General features: G+C 50.1%; 1 protein-coding gene across 5 annotated transcripts in view; it reads left to right on the plus strand.

The window, feature by feature from the left end:
• UBE3A (ubiquitin protein ligase E3A) overlaps window positions 1-14586 on the plus strand; it is a 40972-nt gene extending 26386 nt beyond the window's left edge. For 3 of the 5 annotated variants that reach the window (XM_036303537.1, XM_036303538.1, XM_036303536.1), the window contains 7 exons: window positions 5569-5713; window positions 8601-8806; window positions 9390-9554; window positions 10507-10662; window positions 10752-10825; window positions 12895-13038; window positions 13904-14586. In XM_036303537.1, coding sequence (XP_036159430.1) covers window positions 5569-5713; window positions 8601-8806; window positions 9390-9554; window positions 10507-10662; window positions 10752-10825; window positions 12895-13038; window positions 13904-14024 — 1011 coding nt within the window. In that variant the 3' untranslated portion in view covers window positions 14025-14586. Of the gene's footprint in view, window positions 1-5568; window positions 5714-8600; window positions 8807-9389; window positions 9555-10506; window positions 10663-10751; window positions 10826-11072; window positions 11362-12894; window positions 13039-13903 lie in introns of those variants that run through there. The other 2 variants (XM_036303539.1, XM_036303540.1) reach the window with 2 other exon arrangements.
• Window positions 14587-16919: the final 2333 nt, after the last annotated feature.

The raw sequence follows: 16919 nt of genomic DNA on the forward strand, positions 1-16919 counted from the left end.
GTCAGCGTAAGGATTACACTTCTGTTGTTCTGTCCCACTTACACAGTGTGTTCCACAAGGTACTGGTTGTCTTTTATAATGATCCCCCTCTCTTTGGAAACAAGAATAGGTCTTCTAAATCCTGGTCACTAACCCCAAAAAAGAGAAGTGGATGTTGGGGAAAGACAAGTTCGGGACCAAGGGCCGTGTGGGGGCGGCCAGGAGTGAGTGTGAGTGTCACGTCTTAGCTCAGCCGCGTCCTGGCGCACGGGATCAGCCGGCAGTGCTTTACGTCGTGGAGCTGCGTGTAGGGTGTTGTGCACGGACCCGAGTGAGGTTCTGTGGGAGCCCGTGAGGTCTTTCTGAATTCCCATTGTTAGAGCAGAGCCGCACGCCCCACTGGAAGGACCCTGAGGTTCGTCCGACCCGGAGCTTAAAAAAGTGTCCACTCCTCACCTGCCTTCTGCTCCTAATCCCCCCCCCCCCCCCGTCAGGCAGGCGAAGAGCCAGCAAAAGTTTAGGCACTTTTTGTCCATGTGCTTATTTCTGTTCTTAACATTTTTTGGATTTTGAGGAAACACTTACCCAGTTTGGTGTGTAAGACCTTTTATTTGAAGCAGGCGATTGGGTAAAATGAATTGAGTTTTTAAATAAATGCTAACAGGTTGTTTTAAAAATGAGTTCTGCTTAATACGTCAACGCTGCATATGACCGGGCCTGCTATGAATCAGCATTCACTCCGTGTGTCCACAGAGCTTTCGCTCCTGGAGTCCTGGGGGAGGCACCTTGCTGAGCAGTGACCTGTGCACACGGACCAGGACCCGCCCCCCAGGGGCTGCTTGGGGCTCCCACTGAGCAGATGTCACTTTTCACTGCTGCCTTTTGCTTCCTCCTTAAAAGTAACCCCATGTGGGAAAATGAGGAAGGAAGCATCACCGTGGGCCCTGGAAGGCAGAACGGGTCAGCGGCCTGTGCTTTCTGAGTGCTCGTGGGGTGTCCCAGTCCCCGTAGTCGTCACAAAAGCGGGCTCACAGCAAAATGGAGAAGGGCATCCTCTCAGGTGAACTGTAAAGGACCTGGGGGTTTTCAACAAATTGTTCCCGAAGGATATGCTTGGCTTTCTTAATGCTCATTCTTCATCTTATGTCACAGTTGGACAAACAAGCCTATTGACCCACTTTTGTATGATCTGTGGATTCAGGAAGTAAAGAGGAAACAAGACACTTTGCAGTGAGCTCACTACTGAGAGTTAAACAGTTAAGGCCATAGGATCCTCGACTTCAGTAGCTAAAAAGGCCTTGGTGTTCATCTACTTGTTGTTGACAAACGAGGCCCAGAAAACAGTCACCACATACGTGACCCTGTGAACATGTTTTCTGTTGGGTTCACTTTTCAGTTATTAATTGTAAGACTGACAAGCTTGGAGGAAAAGGAATGGGTAGTAACTTGAATTAATCCTATATAATAAAAGGCTAAAATGCCAATTGTCCGATTGGGGTTGGAGGGGGGGGTTCGACCAGGGGTTGGGGCCGACTGGCCAACCGCCTGCAGCCCCTCCCCCCTGCCGGCCCAGCCCCATCAGCCCCAATCGGAGCAGGCTGCTCAGACCCCACTGTGCACAAATTTGTGCACTGGGCCTCTAGTAATTACATGTTTTTTTAAGAAGAATATGTCTTCACTGCTTTCATGTATCATGTAATTCAAATCAGACTAGCAAATTGTTTCCTGGCTGGAGTCCTTAGAGGAACTGTCTTTGATGTCAACAGAAGACTTTGTGTTTTTACAGCATTTTTTTGGATCTAAGATACTGTTGTTTGCAGGACACACTGTTATTGCTACTAAACAAGAAAAAATGCTGCCCATTCGTTGTAAGATGCTGTCACTTGTGTGTCCAAATTTCAGAGGGTTAAAGTGTGAAAACAGAAATCTAGTAAAATATAAGCTGTCTTTCCACAAATAGGTACCTCAGAGTCATTTTAAGAACTACCCCCCTCCCATGCGGGACTGGACTATTTCCCCCTAGGACTCGTCATTGCACCCTCCTTTCAGTTTCCCCAGTGGTCTCTCCTGCCAATCTCCTTACTAAACTAACGTAACACAGACCTACCTACAACAAAACCTAGAGAGGAAGATCCAGGTCTGGATGAATTCATTGACATGAATTCATTTCAAGCTGTAAACAAATTGAACTTTTCAGAATGTTCATGGACATATCTTTCCAATTTTCGAATATCCTGCATTCCAGACAGCTTTTGATGTCTCTGTGAAAAGTGATACACCTTTACAATTTAATTCTTTAATTATTCTCATTGAATAATGGGTTGAAAGTGGTTACTTTCAAGAAAAGTAAAAAATGTAATCTCTTACATAATAATGGTCTTTGTCTAAATGCTTGTTGCTAAATTTTATGGTATGTATTTGTTACCGCAATTAAAAGTAAATTTTTAAAGGTAGGCTACCCACGGGTATGTAAATGTATTTTACAGACCCACTTATTTCTATCTGGACTGATAATCTAAGACAGATAATATAGGAAGTTTTCACCAGCAGAATTCAGTTGCTGCCTGTTTTTCAAATAATTCTTTTTACATATTTACATTTGATGCTCCTGATTCTAAAAATAACATATACTTATTGTAAAAAAAAAATTAAAATACCAGAAAGCGTACAGAAGAAAATAAAAACCACTCCTGCAAGCACAGCACAGCAGCTGAGAACTTGCTGTCTCACAAATAAGTGATGCTGGTTCAAGTCGGCGTAGACGTTAGCGAGCACTGTGGTGCAGGACAGCACGCCTCCAGAGGCGACGATTCCCAGATCAATTTGGTCTTGTTCTCTCTGTGCATAGAATTGCACAACAGTGTCACAGGACAGTGGGTGCCATTGCGTGTGGAACACGTTCTGATCCCCCCATTGGGCGCAGACCTGAGTGGGTTCACACCCCACTATCCAGTTGCAGTTGGCAGTTTTGAAAAACCTTGATCTAGGGCAGTGATGGTGAACCTTTTGAGCTCGGCGTGCCAGCATTTTGAAAAACCCTAACTTAACTCTGGTGCCGTGTCACGTATAGAAATTTTTTGGTATTTGCAACAATAGTAACACAAAGACTTACATTTTTGATATTTATTTTATATATTTAAACTAGAGGCCCGGTGCACAAATATTTGTGCACACGGCGGGGGGGGGGGGGGTGTCCCTCAGCCTGGCCTGTGCCCTCTCGCAGTCTGGGACCCCTCGGGGGATGACCACCTGCTGGCTGAGACCTGTTTCCCGGGGGGATTGGGCCTAAGTTGGCAATCAGACATCCCTCTGGCAGCCCGGGAGCCCTCGGGGGATGTCCACTTGCCAGCGGGGAGCAGACCTAAGCTGCAGTCGGACATCCTTAGTGCTGCTGAGGAGGCAGGAGAGGCTCCCATCACCACCGCTGTACTGGCAGCCATCAGCCTGGCTTGTGGCTGAGCAGAGCTCCCTCATATGGGAGCGCACTGACCACCAGAGGGTAGCTCCTGCATTGAATGTCTGCCCCCTGGTGGTCAGTGTGTGTCATAGTGACCAGTCATTCCCAGTCTTTCTGCTATTAGGGTCAGTTTGCATATTACCCTTTTATTATATAGGATAGAGGCCTGGTGCACGGGTGGGGGCCAGCTGGTTTGCTCTGAATGGTGTCCCGGATCAGGGTGGGGGTCCCGCTTGGGTGCCTGGCCAGCCTGGGTGAGGGGCTGATGACTGTTTTCAGGCTGGTCGCACCCTCTCCAGGGTGCTGGTCCCCACTGGGGTGCCTGACCAGCCTAGATGAGCAGCTGATGGCTGTTTTCAGGCTGCCCGCACCCCCTTCAGGTGGGGGTCCCCACTGGGGTGCCTGGCCAGGCTGGATGAGGGGCTGAGGGCTGTTTTCAGGCTGGCCACACCCCCTTCAGGGTGGGAGTCCCCACTCGGGTGCCTGACCAGCCTGGATGAGGGGCTGATGGCTGTTTTTAGGTGGGCCAAGCCTGCAACTGAAGCTCCCAGTTTCTCCTTTTTTCTTTTGGGATTTATTTACCTTCTGTAATTGAAACTTTGTTGCAGCTCCAGCTCTGAGGCTGGCTGGCTGAAAGCAGATATCTGGGGTTTGTTTAGCTTCTGTAATTGCAACATGGTTGCTTAGACTGGAGCTCAGAGCCGGGCTGCGGCAGGCGGGGAACCTTGGCTTCCTCTATCACTGGAGCAAGCAAGCCTCCTGCTCGCTTTAGCTGAGTGGCTGCCGGCCGCCATCTTTGTTGGCAGTTAATTTGCATATCACCCTGATTAGCCAATGGGAAGCGTAGTGGAGGTATGGTCAATTACCATGTTTGTCTATTATTAGATAGGATGCCATTTAACAAAGAAAAATCAACCAAAAAAATGAGTTCATGTGTCACCTCTGACACGTGTGTCATAGGTTCGCCATTACCGATCTAGGGCAACTGACCTGACTCGTGTGTGTGTGTGTGTGTGTGTGTGTGTGTGTGTGTGTATACGTACAGACACACGGGAACGTCCAAACTAGTGCTGTTAACCTATAGTAGTCAGGACTCCAATACGCATATTCCAGTGAGGTTTGCCTTGCTCAAAGATATTTTTAAAATTCTAGTGGGGGCAGGGGGTAAGTCTGGGGAAAAAGACATATATAAAACTTTAGACAATAAATAAAAAGAAATTCCAGTTGGATAATGGCCAATAACCTGAAAACCCTTAAATATTCTATCTTGGCAAATTAAAAAATGTTTTTAACAGCCAGGAGGCATTTAAAGGGAGTAAGTCGGGTGGATGATCAGTTAGGCATGCTGTTAGTAAGCTTCAGATACATAAAACAACAAATTGCAGTGCAAATATTTTACATTAGAATCTAGTGAGTTTTTTTTTTTTTTTTTTTTTTTTTAGAGCAGAGAGGAATCTAGTGTGACTTTGTGATTCATCTCGTAATGACTGTTTATTCAGTACATACAAAGAAATATTGGGAAAGGTTTATCGTTGAAATGGTAGGTTTCGATAACGTTTGAGAAGTTAAGAGGAAGGGTATGAGCAAGCACATGCCTCGTCTCCTAAAAGTGGATGTGGACTGTTCTAACCTGTGAAAGAGGGTAATGAGTACTGAGTGCCAGATAGGAGATCAGAGGCTTTCCTGTTCATTGCGTGTTTTTAATTGAAATTCATTTTACTTATGGCTTAATAGATACTAAGACCTAATTCTTGAGTTTGTATTATAATATGAAGAACAGTTTTGAGGTCAAATGTCTATATTCCACTGTTTCTGCTGAAATGATTTGGTTTGCGTCGTCCTGAGTTTTGTGGACTCCTCTGTCCTAACCCATAGCCCAGGCGTCTCCCACACAAGGACCAGGAAGTCTGCGTGTCTGCTGGGTGCTGCTTCCGTCGGTCCGTAGGATGTACCCTACCTCATCTCTGCAGGCTCTTTCTGCCTCATCTTCCATCTGTGGACCAAGTCTGCCCGCACTGGCTTCTTCCTTCCGCCTGAAGCACCCCCCTCGCCCGCCCTCGTGTCTGCTTCTCGTGTGCGCGCGTTCCTGTGCCCTGACGCCGCAGTCACCTCCCTTCCCTTTCACTCCCCAGCTAGAGATGATCGCGATGGAGAACCCTGCTGACTTGAAGAAACAGTTGTATGTGGAGTTCGAAGGAGAACAAGGAGTTGACGAGGGAGGGGTTTCCAAAGAATTCTTCCAGCTGGTTGTGGAGGAGATCTTCAACCCCGACATCGGTAAGGCGTGTGTCTCCCTGAGCTGAGACTTGGTTTCCTGGGAGTGTGCGTGTTCTCACTGGGAGGGCAGCAGCAAATGGTTTGTGCGATTCCCTCGGCGCCGACCCCGACCGAGTCTGGGCTCCTGGGACTGACGCACCTCACTCGTTCATGCAGGCTCTTCCTTAGGTATCACTTGGCCAAATATTTTCATGCAGGGGATTCCCTCTTGGGTAAATAAAACAGAAAACTCTTCAGAATGGCACATTTGGAGGCCGCCTTTGCTCTTCTTAGTCTAAAACATCAAATTCACAGCGTTTCTGAGACAGGAGTTTCACAGAACAGTGGTCCGAGCGTGAGAACGGCAGTGAGTGTGTCGTGCGGGTGTGGGGGCGCTGGCTGGTCCCCTGGAAGCTGGGTCTGTGCCCGGCCATTCCCCCACTTTCTGAGCCCGAGGCCTTTTCCTGTCCCGCGTCTGATGGCATTTTCATGGAGCACAGGGTGGGACAGTGTGATCTGCTTGTGGAAGAAGTGGAATTCCTCTGAGTCGAAGTGATCGAGTAGCAGAGCGGCTCAGGGAGTGACCAGTTCTGAACTGGTTCCGAGTCTACACTGGAACCACGAGCTCACTTTTAATTAATTTATTAAATATGTTTTTATTGATTTCAGAGAGGGAGGGGGAGATAGAGATAGCAACATCAATGATGAGAGAGAATCATTGATCAGCTGCCTCCTGCACGCCCCCTACTGGTGAACCAGTTTACAACCCAGGCACATGCCCTGACTGGAATCGAACCCGGGACCCTGCAGTGCATGGCCGACGCTCTATCCACTGAGCCACACTGGCTAGGCCCCCTTGCTCACTGTTACATGGAGTGCATGACGGTCGTAGGGAAAGGCTCCCACTCCAGGTTTCCTGAGAACCCTGAAGATGGGGCCCAGAACCACGCAGAGACCCCCATAGCTGCCGCCTGCTGATGCCAGTGTGTGTGCGGAGCTGGCTTTTCTGGTCCTGTGCTCAGCCTGTCATCTGTACACGTGTCAATGGAATGAGACATTGAGTTCGTGACAATACAGGTGTGGGAAGACTCTGCATTCTAGCCAAAGTCAACTCACAGAAGGCCATGTCATTTGTGAGTAATGTGTTCAAAGTAAACCTGTGAGACACAAAATCATGCCCTTTTTGAGATAGGAAATTAATTTGTAAGCTTCATACGCTTGGCAACCTCTGCACTCGTTTCTCATGCACCTAGAAATGTTAGACATTAGCTCTAGATTGGCGATATTTGCAGAACTGCTAAGAAAAATGCAGGTTACACATCCTTCCTACTTGATGGAAGGTGATTGAAATGAGGTCAGAGAAACAGCAAAATGGATTTCAGAAGAGCCACACCCTTTGTCTTACGGGGCTTTTCCCTGGCCCCTGAGCCCTGACGTGTCCCACACGCCTCCGTGTTCCCCCAGGACCTTCCTGCAGACGGAGCAGTGGCCTGTGCAGGCACGTGGGGCGTTTGTAGGTGGTTGCTTTTGAGACCAAGGGCATCCGTCTGAAGTGCCATTAACTGTATGAATGACCTGTAAGCACTGTGGACTGGCTTGACCTGCTAATACTGTGTCTGTAACCAAAGGGAGCTTTCAGTTGGCCATGCACGTACTACCTGTGAGAGCCGAGTGTAAAGTGGATGGGATCAGACTGTCGCTTCGTGACCATTACATTGTCTTAGAAAAATGTCCTCGCTCAATTCAGGCTCTTAGGATCAAGGGGACATTTTAAATTTCCTTTTATATTTCACTCAAGCTAAATGAAAATGAAACATTTTAAGCTTTTAAAAATCTATTTATTTATGTGCTGTATTGATTTCTGAAGTTTGTTGTACTTGAAATTCCCCATTTTTTCCAGATTTGTTCTTAATATTAATTTCACAGAGGTAGGGAGAGGGGGGGAGAGATACGAACATCAATGATGAGAGAGAATCATGGATCGGCTGCCTCCTGCACATCTCCCACTGGGGTTTGAGCCCACAACTCGGGCCTGTGCCCTGACCAGGAATGGAACCGTGACCTCCTGGTTCATAGGTCAGTGCTCAGCCACGGAGCCTCACCAGCTGGGCTCCAGATGTAATTCTTAAACTAGTCTTATTTAGTTTTCAATAGCAACTGAAAAACATTTTAGTGAAATAAAATGTTGTAACTTCAATTACAAGATTAACCTTGTCCTTAGATGTTCATTTAAAGGGTAGTAATGGTTGTTAAGATAGGCAGAACCAAAGATTTATCTTTTTAAATGAATGAGACAAAAGAAAGGTCTCCAAGCTTGGATTTTGAATAGTGGAGGCCATAAAAACTGAAAGGGGCTGTGAATACAAACGAAGTTTGTTTTATTTATTGGCTCAGAATTAGTGTATTAGACAGGTATGGAGTCGGCATCACCTGACTTGGTTAGAAAGGTGCTGGACACACTTGGTGGGGCCCCTGTGCACTTCTGGAAAAACAGACTTTCCCTTCACGACCCAGAATTGTGCTTTAAAGCAGCACTTGTGGGTTAAAGATGTTTTTAAAGTGAAAAAATTTCAAAATACAGCCTTTTCTCTCTGCGTTTTTCAACCATTTGGTAGATAAAGTATGAATGCAAATTAACTTTGTGTTAGAAGAGTAGGGAACTTGAATCTAACTTTTTGGTAATGCCAAAGAAATTGCTTGTTTCCTTGGCTTCTTTAAAATTACGTACAGTGCTACCTTTGCCACAATTTGTAATCATCGTATATGTGAGCTTTGGTTTCTCAAGTGCTAATGTAATAGAGAGAACCATTTCTGTATGCCTATTCTGTGTGTTTACCTGTGTAATTATTCTGTTTGTATTGCTCCTCAGTCTTGAATATTTTGTATTTTACAAAACCTTTTCTTACAGGCATGTTCACCTACGATGAAAACACAAAGCTGTTTTGGTTCAATCCGTCCTCTTTCGAAACGGAGGGCCAGTTCACGCTGATCGGCATCGTGCTGGGCCTGGCCATCTACAACAACTGCATCCTGGACGTGCACTTCCCCATGGTGGTCTACCGGAAGCTCATGGGCAAGAAGGGCACGTTCCGGGACCTGGGCGACTCCCACCCGGTGAGTGTCCCCGACCTGCGTCAGGGTCTCCGCCAGCACCAGCGCCGCCTCCTGTCCGAGTCCATGGGCCCTCGAAAGCCTCGGGGCTCTTTATAGACACCGCTCTGTGCAGGCGGGTTCTGGGGGGCTGATCCCACGGGGTTACCCGGCGAAGCCACGAGGAAGGGCCTGGTGGCCACAGTCGGTGTGTCTCCTCGCCCCCGTCCTCCTGAGCACAGAGTGGACATCGCCGCCACCTGTAGTTCCCACGTTGGGAACTGTGTGCTCTTCATCTTCACCGGAGGAGGGAGGGTAAATTTTCCCGTTGATTTTTTTTCTGAGGGCGGGGGTGGGAGGGAGAGACACACCGATGTGATAGAGACACACCAATTGGTTGCTCCCCACACGTCCTGCGGGTGGAGATCGGACCTGCAACGCGTCCGATGGAGAATCAAACCCACTGCCCTCCAGGTGCGGACCGGTGCTCTAACCACTGAACGCGCCGTGTTTCAATCTTATGGTCCAAGTCTGTTCTTCCAAGAGTGTTACAGAGGGTGCAGTCCGCGGCTCCGTGGTGACCTTGGCTTTCCATTTCTGTTGTTAGGTTCTGTTTCAGAGCTTGAAGGATCTGTTGGAGTATGAGGGGAGCGTGGAAGACGACATGATGATCACTTTCCAGATATCGCAGACGGATCTGTTCGGTAACCCCATGATGTACGACCTGAAGGAAAATGGTGACAAAATCCCAATTACAAACGAAAACCGGAAGGTAGTGCACGTTTCTGCGTCAGTGTTTGTCTCTTTATGAACAGAATTTCAAAACATACAGTGCCTGTCATTTAAAAGCAGTTTCTACTCTAGTCCAGGCACAGCCCCAACAAGTCAAGTAACTGAGTTGTCAGTGTGTAGTAGCCACCGTTTCCTAAATCTGGGATTTAAGGTGGTGTGAGAACCCCGGCTGAACACTAAAGGCCTTTTAGAGAGAGGACGGGCAGGGAGGGAGCCGGCCGCTGTGGGTGATCTAGAGCAGGGCCCTCACGGCGAGGGAGGCCAGGCCCCACACAAGCGAGACCCCCTGTCATGTGCACGTGTGTGTGGCTTAAATACACTTCTGAGAAGTGTTCTGAAACCACATCTGTTGACCAAAATGTAAGCATCTGAAAACAAGGGAATAACCCAGAACAGCAAGAAAATGATATAGAATCAACCTTTAAAAAATGTGTTTATATAATTTTTGAATACTAAGAAAAAAAAGTACATTTCCCTTTTGTGACTTGGTGCAACAGCTTATGTATCAAGTAAGACACAAAGATATTTGCTGCTTCCCCAATACTGTGGCTAGAAATCATGAGACTCCTGGCCCATAGGCACCGCACTGCTCGCTGCTGCCCCCTGTTTGCATGCACAGTTGAGGGAACCTCAAAACGGTTGATGCCCAGCTTTTATATTCAGTCTAGTTTAATGTCAAAATTGAAACATATCTGTATTAGTTTACATACATGGCCTATTTACAGGTTAATACTGCTATCACAGAGAGCTGTGAAATCATTGAAGGTGTATTCCTTTGCATGTATATAATTTGACTTTTAAAAATACTTTTGAATATTTTTCCTTTGGGAATATAAATATAAAAATAATTTTAAAAGCTGTGCAGCCCAGTAGCTTGTTGTGTTTGGTGTGTATAGCGTATAAGGAGTTCTTGTGGTTAATGTTTTCTGCAGGAATTTGTCAATCTCTATTCTGACTACATTCTCAATAAATCAGTAGAAAAACAGTTCAAGGCTTTTCGAAGAGGTTTTCATATGGTGACCAATGAGTCTCCCCTAAAGTACTTGTTCCGACCGGAGGAAATCGAGCTGCTCATCTGCGGAAGCCGGGTAAGCAGGCAGCGTCCGCACCGTGTGGCGTGGCTGTGGGCAGTGGTGCGCTGAGGGGATGCTAAGATGTGTTTTTTAAAAATTTGCAGAATCTAGATTTCCAGGCGCTGGAAGAAACCACAGAATATGACGGTGGCTATTCCAGGGACTCGGTTCTGATTAGGTGAGTAGCTTTAACCCCTATCATTGTATTTAAATGCTTCAGTTTAGACCTGGTTTTCACGTACTGGTGGTGAGACAGTCACACAGCTTACACGGTGATCCCCGTACAGTTACCGCACGTTCCTGACGGGACTCCAGGCCCTCCTTCACCCGCGACTGTAGTCGCCACCACCGCCTCCATTCTGGCAGCCAGCAGTTTCTCTATGAATTTGTTTCTCTTTTGTTTGTTCGCTTGGTTTGTTTTTCAGATTCTGCGTGTAAGTGAAATTGTAGGGTATTTGTCTCCATTCGGCTTGTTTCACTGAGCAGAACCCTCTAGGGCAGCGGTCACCAACCTTTCGGACCCCGCGGACCACCAGTCGGCGACCGCTGCTCTGGGCTTCCTCCTTTCCTCTCCCTCAGCCCTCGTTTCCTGGAGACCCGCCCAGTTCCTGCCCCAGCAGCCCTCGCCCTCCACTGCTGCGCAGGCTGTCGGGGCGCCTGTCCCAGGACACGCGGGTGTTCCCCACTTTTGGCAATAAAGCCCCTACGAACACATGTGCAGGTTTTATGTGACATGGTTTTCAAAGTGCAATCACTGGGTCCTGTGCTCCTGGTGGCCGGTCCCTGCTCGCTGCACGAGGTCCCTCCTCACGCCTGGTCGCTTTCTTTGCTCGGAGTCTGATGAACAGAACCCGTCCTGTGTGTGTGTTAAAGCCCCTGTCAATCTCCGCCTTTTAATCGGTGTATGGAGACCATTTGTGTTTAAGGTAATTATTGGTATGTGAGGGCCTACGCTTGCCATTTTATCTGTTTTCTGTTTCTTCCCTTTTTTGGTGTCTACTTCCTGCCTCTCTGGGTCGCTGAGCTGGTGGGCATGTAGGACTCCTCCCCGCTGTGTGTTCTGTGCGTGTGTCTAGCAGTGTCTTCGGTGGGTGTTGGCGTCGCTGCATTTGCATCTGTGGGCGGATGCCACCATCTCTTCAGGGAGTGGCAGCCTTGCTCCCACTGAGCTCTTCCTTTCCCACCTTTCCCCGTGCTGCCTGAGCGTTAATGCTCTTCTCATCCCTGTGAGCCACCAGCCCCCCTGCTCTTCCCTCTGTCTCCTTTGTTTTAGGTTGTCGTCGGCAAAGGCAGGTCCGCTAGTGCCGCGCCCTTCTCAGGACGACTGTTTCCCCTTCATCCCTGAGGCATAGTGTCGTTTATGCCCCGTGGGGTTTGGTTAGTTTCCTGAGTATGTGGGTTGGTGTTTTTTGCCAAAAATGACAGTTTTCAGCCGCCCTCTCCTCTCAGGGCCTCTGGTGGTGCCCCCGTTCACTCACTCGTCCTGGTGCCCTGTGGGCCTGAGATGTGATCGATGCGGCTACCACATCATGTGGAAGCCCCTTGATAATATGGCCAGACTGGTCTCGGTGAGCACTGGTGGGCTGCCGCCTGCAGGGTGACTGACAGAGGGTCTGGGCTCAGCTGACCTGCATGGGGCGTGCGGTCCTTCTGTCCGTCCTTCCGAGGGAGGTGCTGCAGGCTCCACGTCCGAGCGCTGGGACTGTTCTCCAGGCCACAGGTCTGGGGGCCGAGGGCTGGGGAAGCACCAAGACATCGCAGGTCAGAAACAGCGTCGCACTAACAGAAAGGCCACCTGTTGGTCGCATTCGTGAATCTGCCAAGTTTACGGGCACCTCACTGTCCACACAAGCAGGCAGGACGTTCCTAAGCAAGGGCGACAACGGTCGTTACGGCATGAACTTACCAGGAGGCGTCACTGGTGGGAAGGCTGGGGAGGAAAGTACAGACCGGCTCCCTCTCCCCCCGCGCGCACCCTGGTCAAAGTCCTGGTCATGGAATTTGGGTTTAGTTTAGTCTTTCGTTCGTTACCGATTCTGTACTTTGAACACCACAGTTTAGTTTCCTCCTGTGGTCGGCCCCTTAGGTTTACCCGTTTTTCTGGGTAAATAATGTCACGATGGACATACGCGTTTGAAACGTGTCCTTGAGGTGAAGGTTGCTACGTGGATCCCTGGGTCCTCTCCTACCCGTGACGTGAGGTCCAGCTGCTCAGCCAGTGCAGTCAGCGCGTCCCTCTCCTTGCAGGGAGTTCTGGGACATCGTGCACGCGTTCACCGAGGAGCAGAAGCGGCTCTTCCTGCAGTTCACCACGGGCACCGACCGGGCACCGGTGGGCGGGCTCGGCAAGCTGAAGATGATCATCGCCAAGAACGGCCCCGACACAGAACGGTAATGGCCCCCCGCGGCACACGCCAACATGCCTGCCTTCTACCCTGCGCACGCGTGGCCTGTCCCGTGCTGCCGAGCACTCCCGGGGGCATGCAGAGGTCTCCCTGTCACCCGAGACGCGTCAGAGCGTGTTCCGCTGTTACTGTTTGAAAACACTGCCTCGGTCAAAGCTACCGCAGGGCAACACACTGGTGTGAGCCAGCCCCTGGCCCGGAAGGTTTTACCCGGAAGCCATCTTAGGAGGGCGAACTGAGGCGCAGGAGGGGGTGGGGTCAGCACTAGGTTGTCGTCTCTTCACTGTGAGAGTTAACGGTCTTTGGTGAGTAAGGACCCTACGTGGGCGGTACCCTACTGCGTGGTTTCGACGTGCAGAAACCCTCTATTAGTATCCGACAGTAACATTAGTGTTTGTTACCAAGTCGTTTACATAGTTTTTCTAAGAAGCATTAAAGAGCACTTTAAAATCAAGATTTTTTGGTGATTTCAGCTCTGTAGTGGGTGTTAATGAGGACCAGCGGTTCTCAACCTTCCTGATGCCGCGACCCTTCAATACAGTTCCTCATGTTGTGACCCAACCATAAAATTATTTTCGTTGCTACTGTTATGAATCGTAATGTAAATATCTGATATGCAGGATGTATTTTCAGGGGTCGCGACCCACAGGCTGAGAACCGCTAAACTAGGTGGCTCTGTTGTGAGAGGTTAAGTCCCTACCTGAGTAGCGCAGTGTGACCGTCCTCCTGAGCACGAGGCCGGGCCATCCTGACGGCTGCGTTCCTGCACGGACCATGGGGGGGAGGGCCTGGAGTCCTGGGCGCTTTCCCACGATTTACTGTCACCCCCCCCCCCCTTCCTCTCTCTGTAGGTTACCTACATCTCACACCTGCTTTAATGTCCTTTTACTTCCGGAATATTCAAGCAAAGAGAAGCTGAAAGAGCGACTGCTGAAGGCCATCACTTACGCCAAAGGCTTCGGCATGCTGTGAGCGCGAGCAGTGGGAGGAGAGTGTGCAGTTCTGAGTCCCGCGTGTAAGTGGTGGTAGTGTCCGTGCAGCGGCTGTGAGCTAGTGGTGAGCGGTAGTCCCCCGTCCGTGCTCCCTTCCTCGGACCTGAGGCTGGGACAGCAGGTTTCAGCTCCTTCTGTGAACAAATCCTTTATTATTTTTCTGCGTGAAAGTGTTACTTACCCTTTCACTTGTATGTACAGAGAGGTTTTTCTGAATATTTATTTTAATGGTTAAATCACTTCTGCTTGTGTTTATTACTGCTTGAGGTTGAGCCTTTTGAGTATTGAGAAAACATACACCACCACCTGCTCCCCTAGGGGCCGCCACCACCGTAGACCCTGTGGCCTCCAAGTAAGTGCGGCTCCTCTGCGTCCCTGCACCTGACTCCGATCAGGAACTGCATTCTTTTTTTAAACAATTTGCTTTTGAAACTTGAAGTCTTGAAAACAGTGTGATGCATTCGCTGCTGTTCTAGTCCCCAAAGAGCTTTCTGTGCAAAATCTTGAATCAATAAAGATGGAAGGGAGCCCTCGGAACTCTCCTTGCGCCCCGCGCCCTGTGCCAGCGCGCCCCGCCCTCTCCCCCGCCCCGCCCCCAGCCAGTGCTCGCTCCGCGCGGGCGCAGGCCGGGGCTGCTTTGTTCTCGTGGTTGTGGTCCTTTACGTTCACTGGGGAAAGAAAGTGCACTTGGGCCAAAAGAAATGGTGCGTGCAGCCTGTTGCAAGCAAGTTGGGAAGTGTGTTGTCTGACACGAAGCGTGTGGACGTGCACTTAGGATCCCTGTGATGGCTGCTTACCTGCATCTCAGTAGACAATCCGGTCTCCCCTGGTGTTGGCTTCATCGTGTCTGCTCGGCCCGTCGGGCACGTGCTCAGTGCTGCACCTGAGGGACAGCACGGCCGCGGGCCCCGCGCCACAGCGAGCAGGCCTGCAGGTGAGGGAACGCTCCCCGGTCCTCTACCCTGTGTGTCCCCAAGACGAAGTGTTAGTGCTCCTCCCTGCGCTGTGGCAAGTACAAATAGGCTTAAGTTATTGGACGTCAGAGTGAGTAGCTTCCCCTCTAGTCTGTGTCTGTGATGTTCGTTTCTTTTGCTGCAACATCAAACACAAGGATTTTTAACGCAGGAGAGAGACACGCTGTGTCCTTCGGCTGCAGCTGCTGTGCTCAGCCTGTGCCTGGATTGTCTTAATCACGACAGACCGACCTGTGCTGTGTCTGCCGTGGGCAGGAAAGCACGGCTTTCAAGTCATTGGAGGGAAAAGGGACGTCGTTGGGAACTATTTTAACTCTTAGTCGTGGATGTAGAGTGTCCTGTGCCATCATGCTCCCTAAACAGCGCACTGCACCGCCACTCACTGCAGGAGGACAGTGCTCTCCCTGCCGCGAGGGGGTGCGGCCCGGGCGCCTGCGGAGGGACCCTCGTGCGGGCGGTGAGGAGAGGGCGGGGCGTTGTCTGTGATGAACCCCTGACGAAACCTGTGCCCTTCGGTTCGCGCTTGCTGTGATGACATCTGTATGACGTTTGTGAATGTGATTGCGTCTAGGTTGTCAGCTATAGAATAGACTTTTAACAAACAGTGGAAAATAAACGACCCTGAAAAATACTGTAAGAGGAAGTGTGATTAGTGATCAGCCCGGCTGCTCTCACTGCCTAGAGGTGAGCAGCTGCCTGGGCACGCGGCCCCTTCCCGCCATTGTCTCCCTTCCCTGTCACTGCGCCCTTCCTAGGAGGAGGCACTGAACACTTTCACCCCCAAAGCCATGTTGTGAAAGGGCTCTCACGTAGGGTGGAGCCACAGTAGGTTTACAGTTGCGGGCGGGAAAGCGGAGTTCGTTGCTGTATTACCATTGTTTTCCATACCCACAGCCGTGGCTGACTTTTCCCCAATCCTGCATTTGAGTTCCTGAGTCTGCCCACAGCTGCCCGGAAAACTGGCTGGTGTTCCTCATTCCCCCACTGGCCACAGGGAGCCTGCAGGAGCAGAGCGCGTGCCAGGACCTCACACCACTCTTCCCCGTCCCCTTACACACACGTTTACACCTTCCAGCCCTTCCCCGAGCCCACAGTGCTCGTCTGCAAAGCATTTCCTGGTTCTCGTCAAGACTGCAGAGCAGGTAAGCTGGGTCCTGGCATCCCTGTAACCACAGAGCCACCATCACTCGAAAGCACCTGGTATCACACTGTTCCACGGTCATAGTGGTCAGAACAGCACGGCACTGGGGCAGACACACAGCCACACACACAGGAGGCAGAAATGTGCCATGAGGTAGACACTCAATTATTGAAGAGACACATGCAGACAAATGACATCAGACCACCTTGCACCGTGTGCAAGGACAAACCCACAGTGGATTAAAGACGTAAATGTGAAGCTTGAACCCATAAAACTAGAAGGAAACACAAGCAGTAAAACTCTGACATGCCCACGAGCAGTGTTTTTCTGGCAGATGCCACGCACAGCCCACACAAGGAACGCCCGAACTGTGTCAGAAGAACTCCTCCCCCTCAACACCAAAGCAAACCCAGGTACAAAGTGGGCAGAGGCCTGACAAGACACAAGGGGCCCACAGCCCTCAGAGAGATGCACATTCAAACCACAGGGCGGCGCCACCTCACACCTGTCAGACCGACCGGTGAGCGGCACCTGCACACACGTGACGAAACCCAGAACACCGGTTAGAAAGCACACGTGTGTTCACTGCAGCATCATTCACCACACACTGCAGGAGCAGCCCAAGAGCCCAACAGACGCATCGTGGTGGTGGCTCGCATGTGCAGTGGACGCGAGGACATCGTGCCTCCAGGGGCAGCACGGGGGGTGGGGGGGTGGTGTTAAGTAAATCAGCCAGAGAGAGTCACGCCATGTGATCTGT

This window comes from Myotis myotis, unplaced genomic scaffold, assembly GCF_014108235.1.
Source record: "Myotis myotis isolate mMyoMyo1 unplaced genomic scaffold, mMyoMyo1.p scaffold_m19_p_38, whole genome shotgun sequence".
In the NCBI taxonomy this organism is placed as follows: Eukaryota; Metazoa; Chordata; class Mammalia; order Chiroptera; family Vespertilionidae; genus Myotis; species Myotis myotis.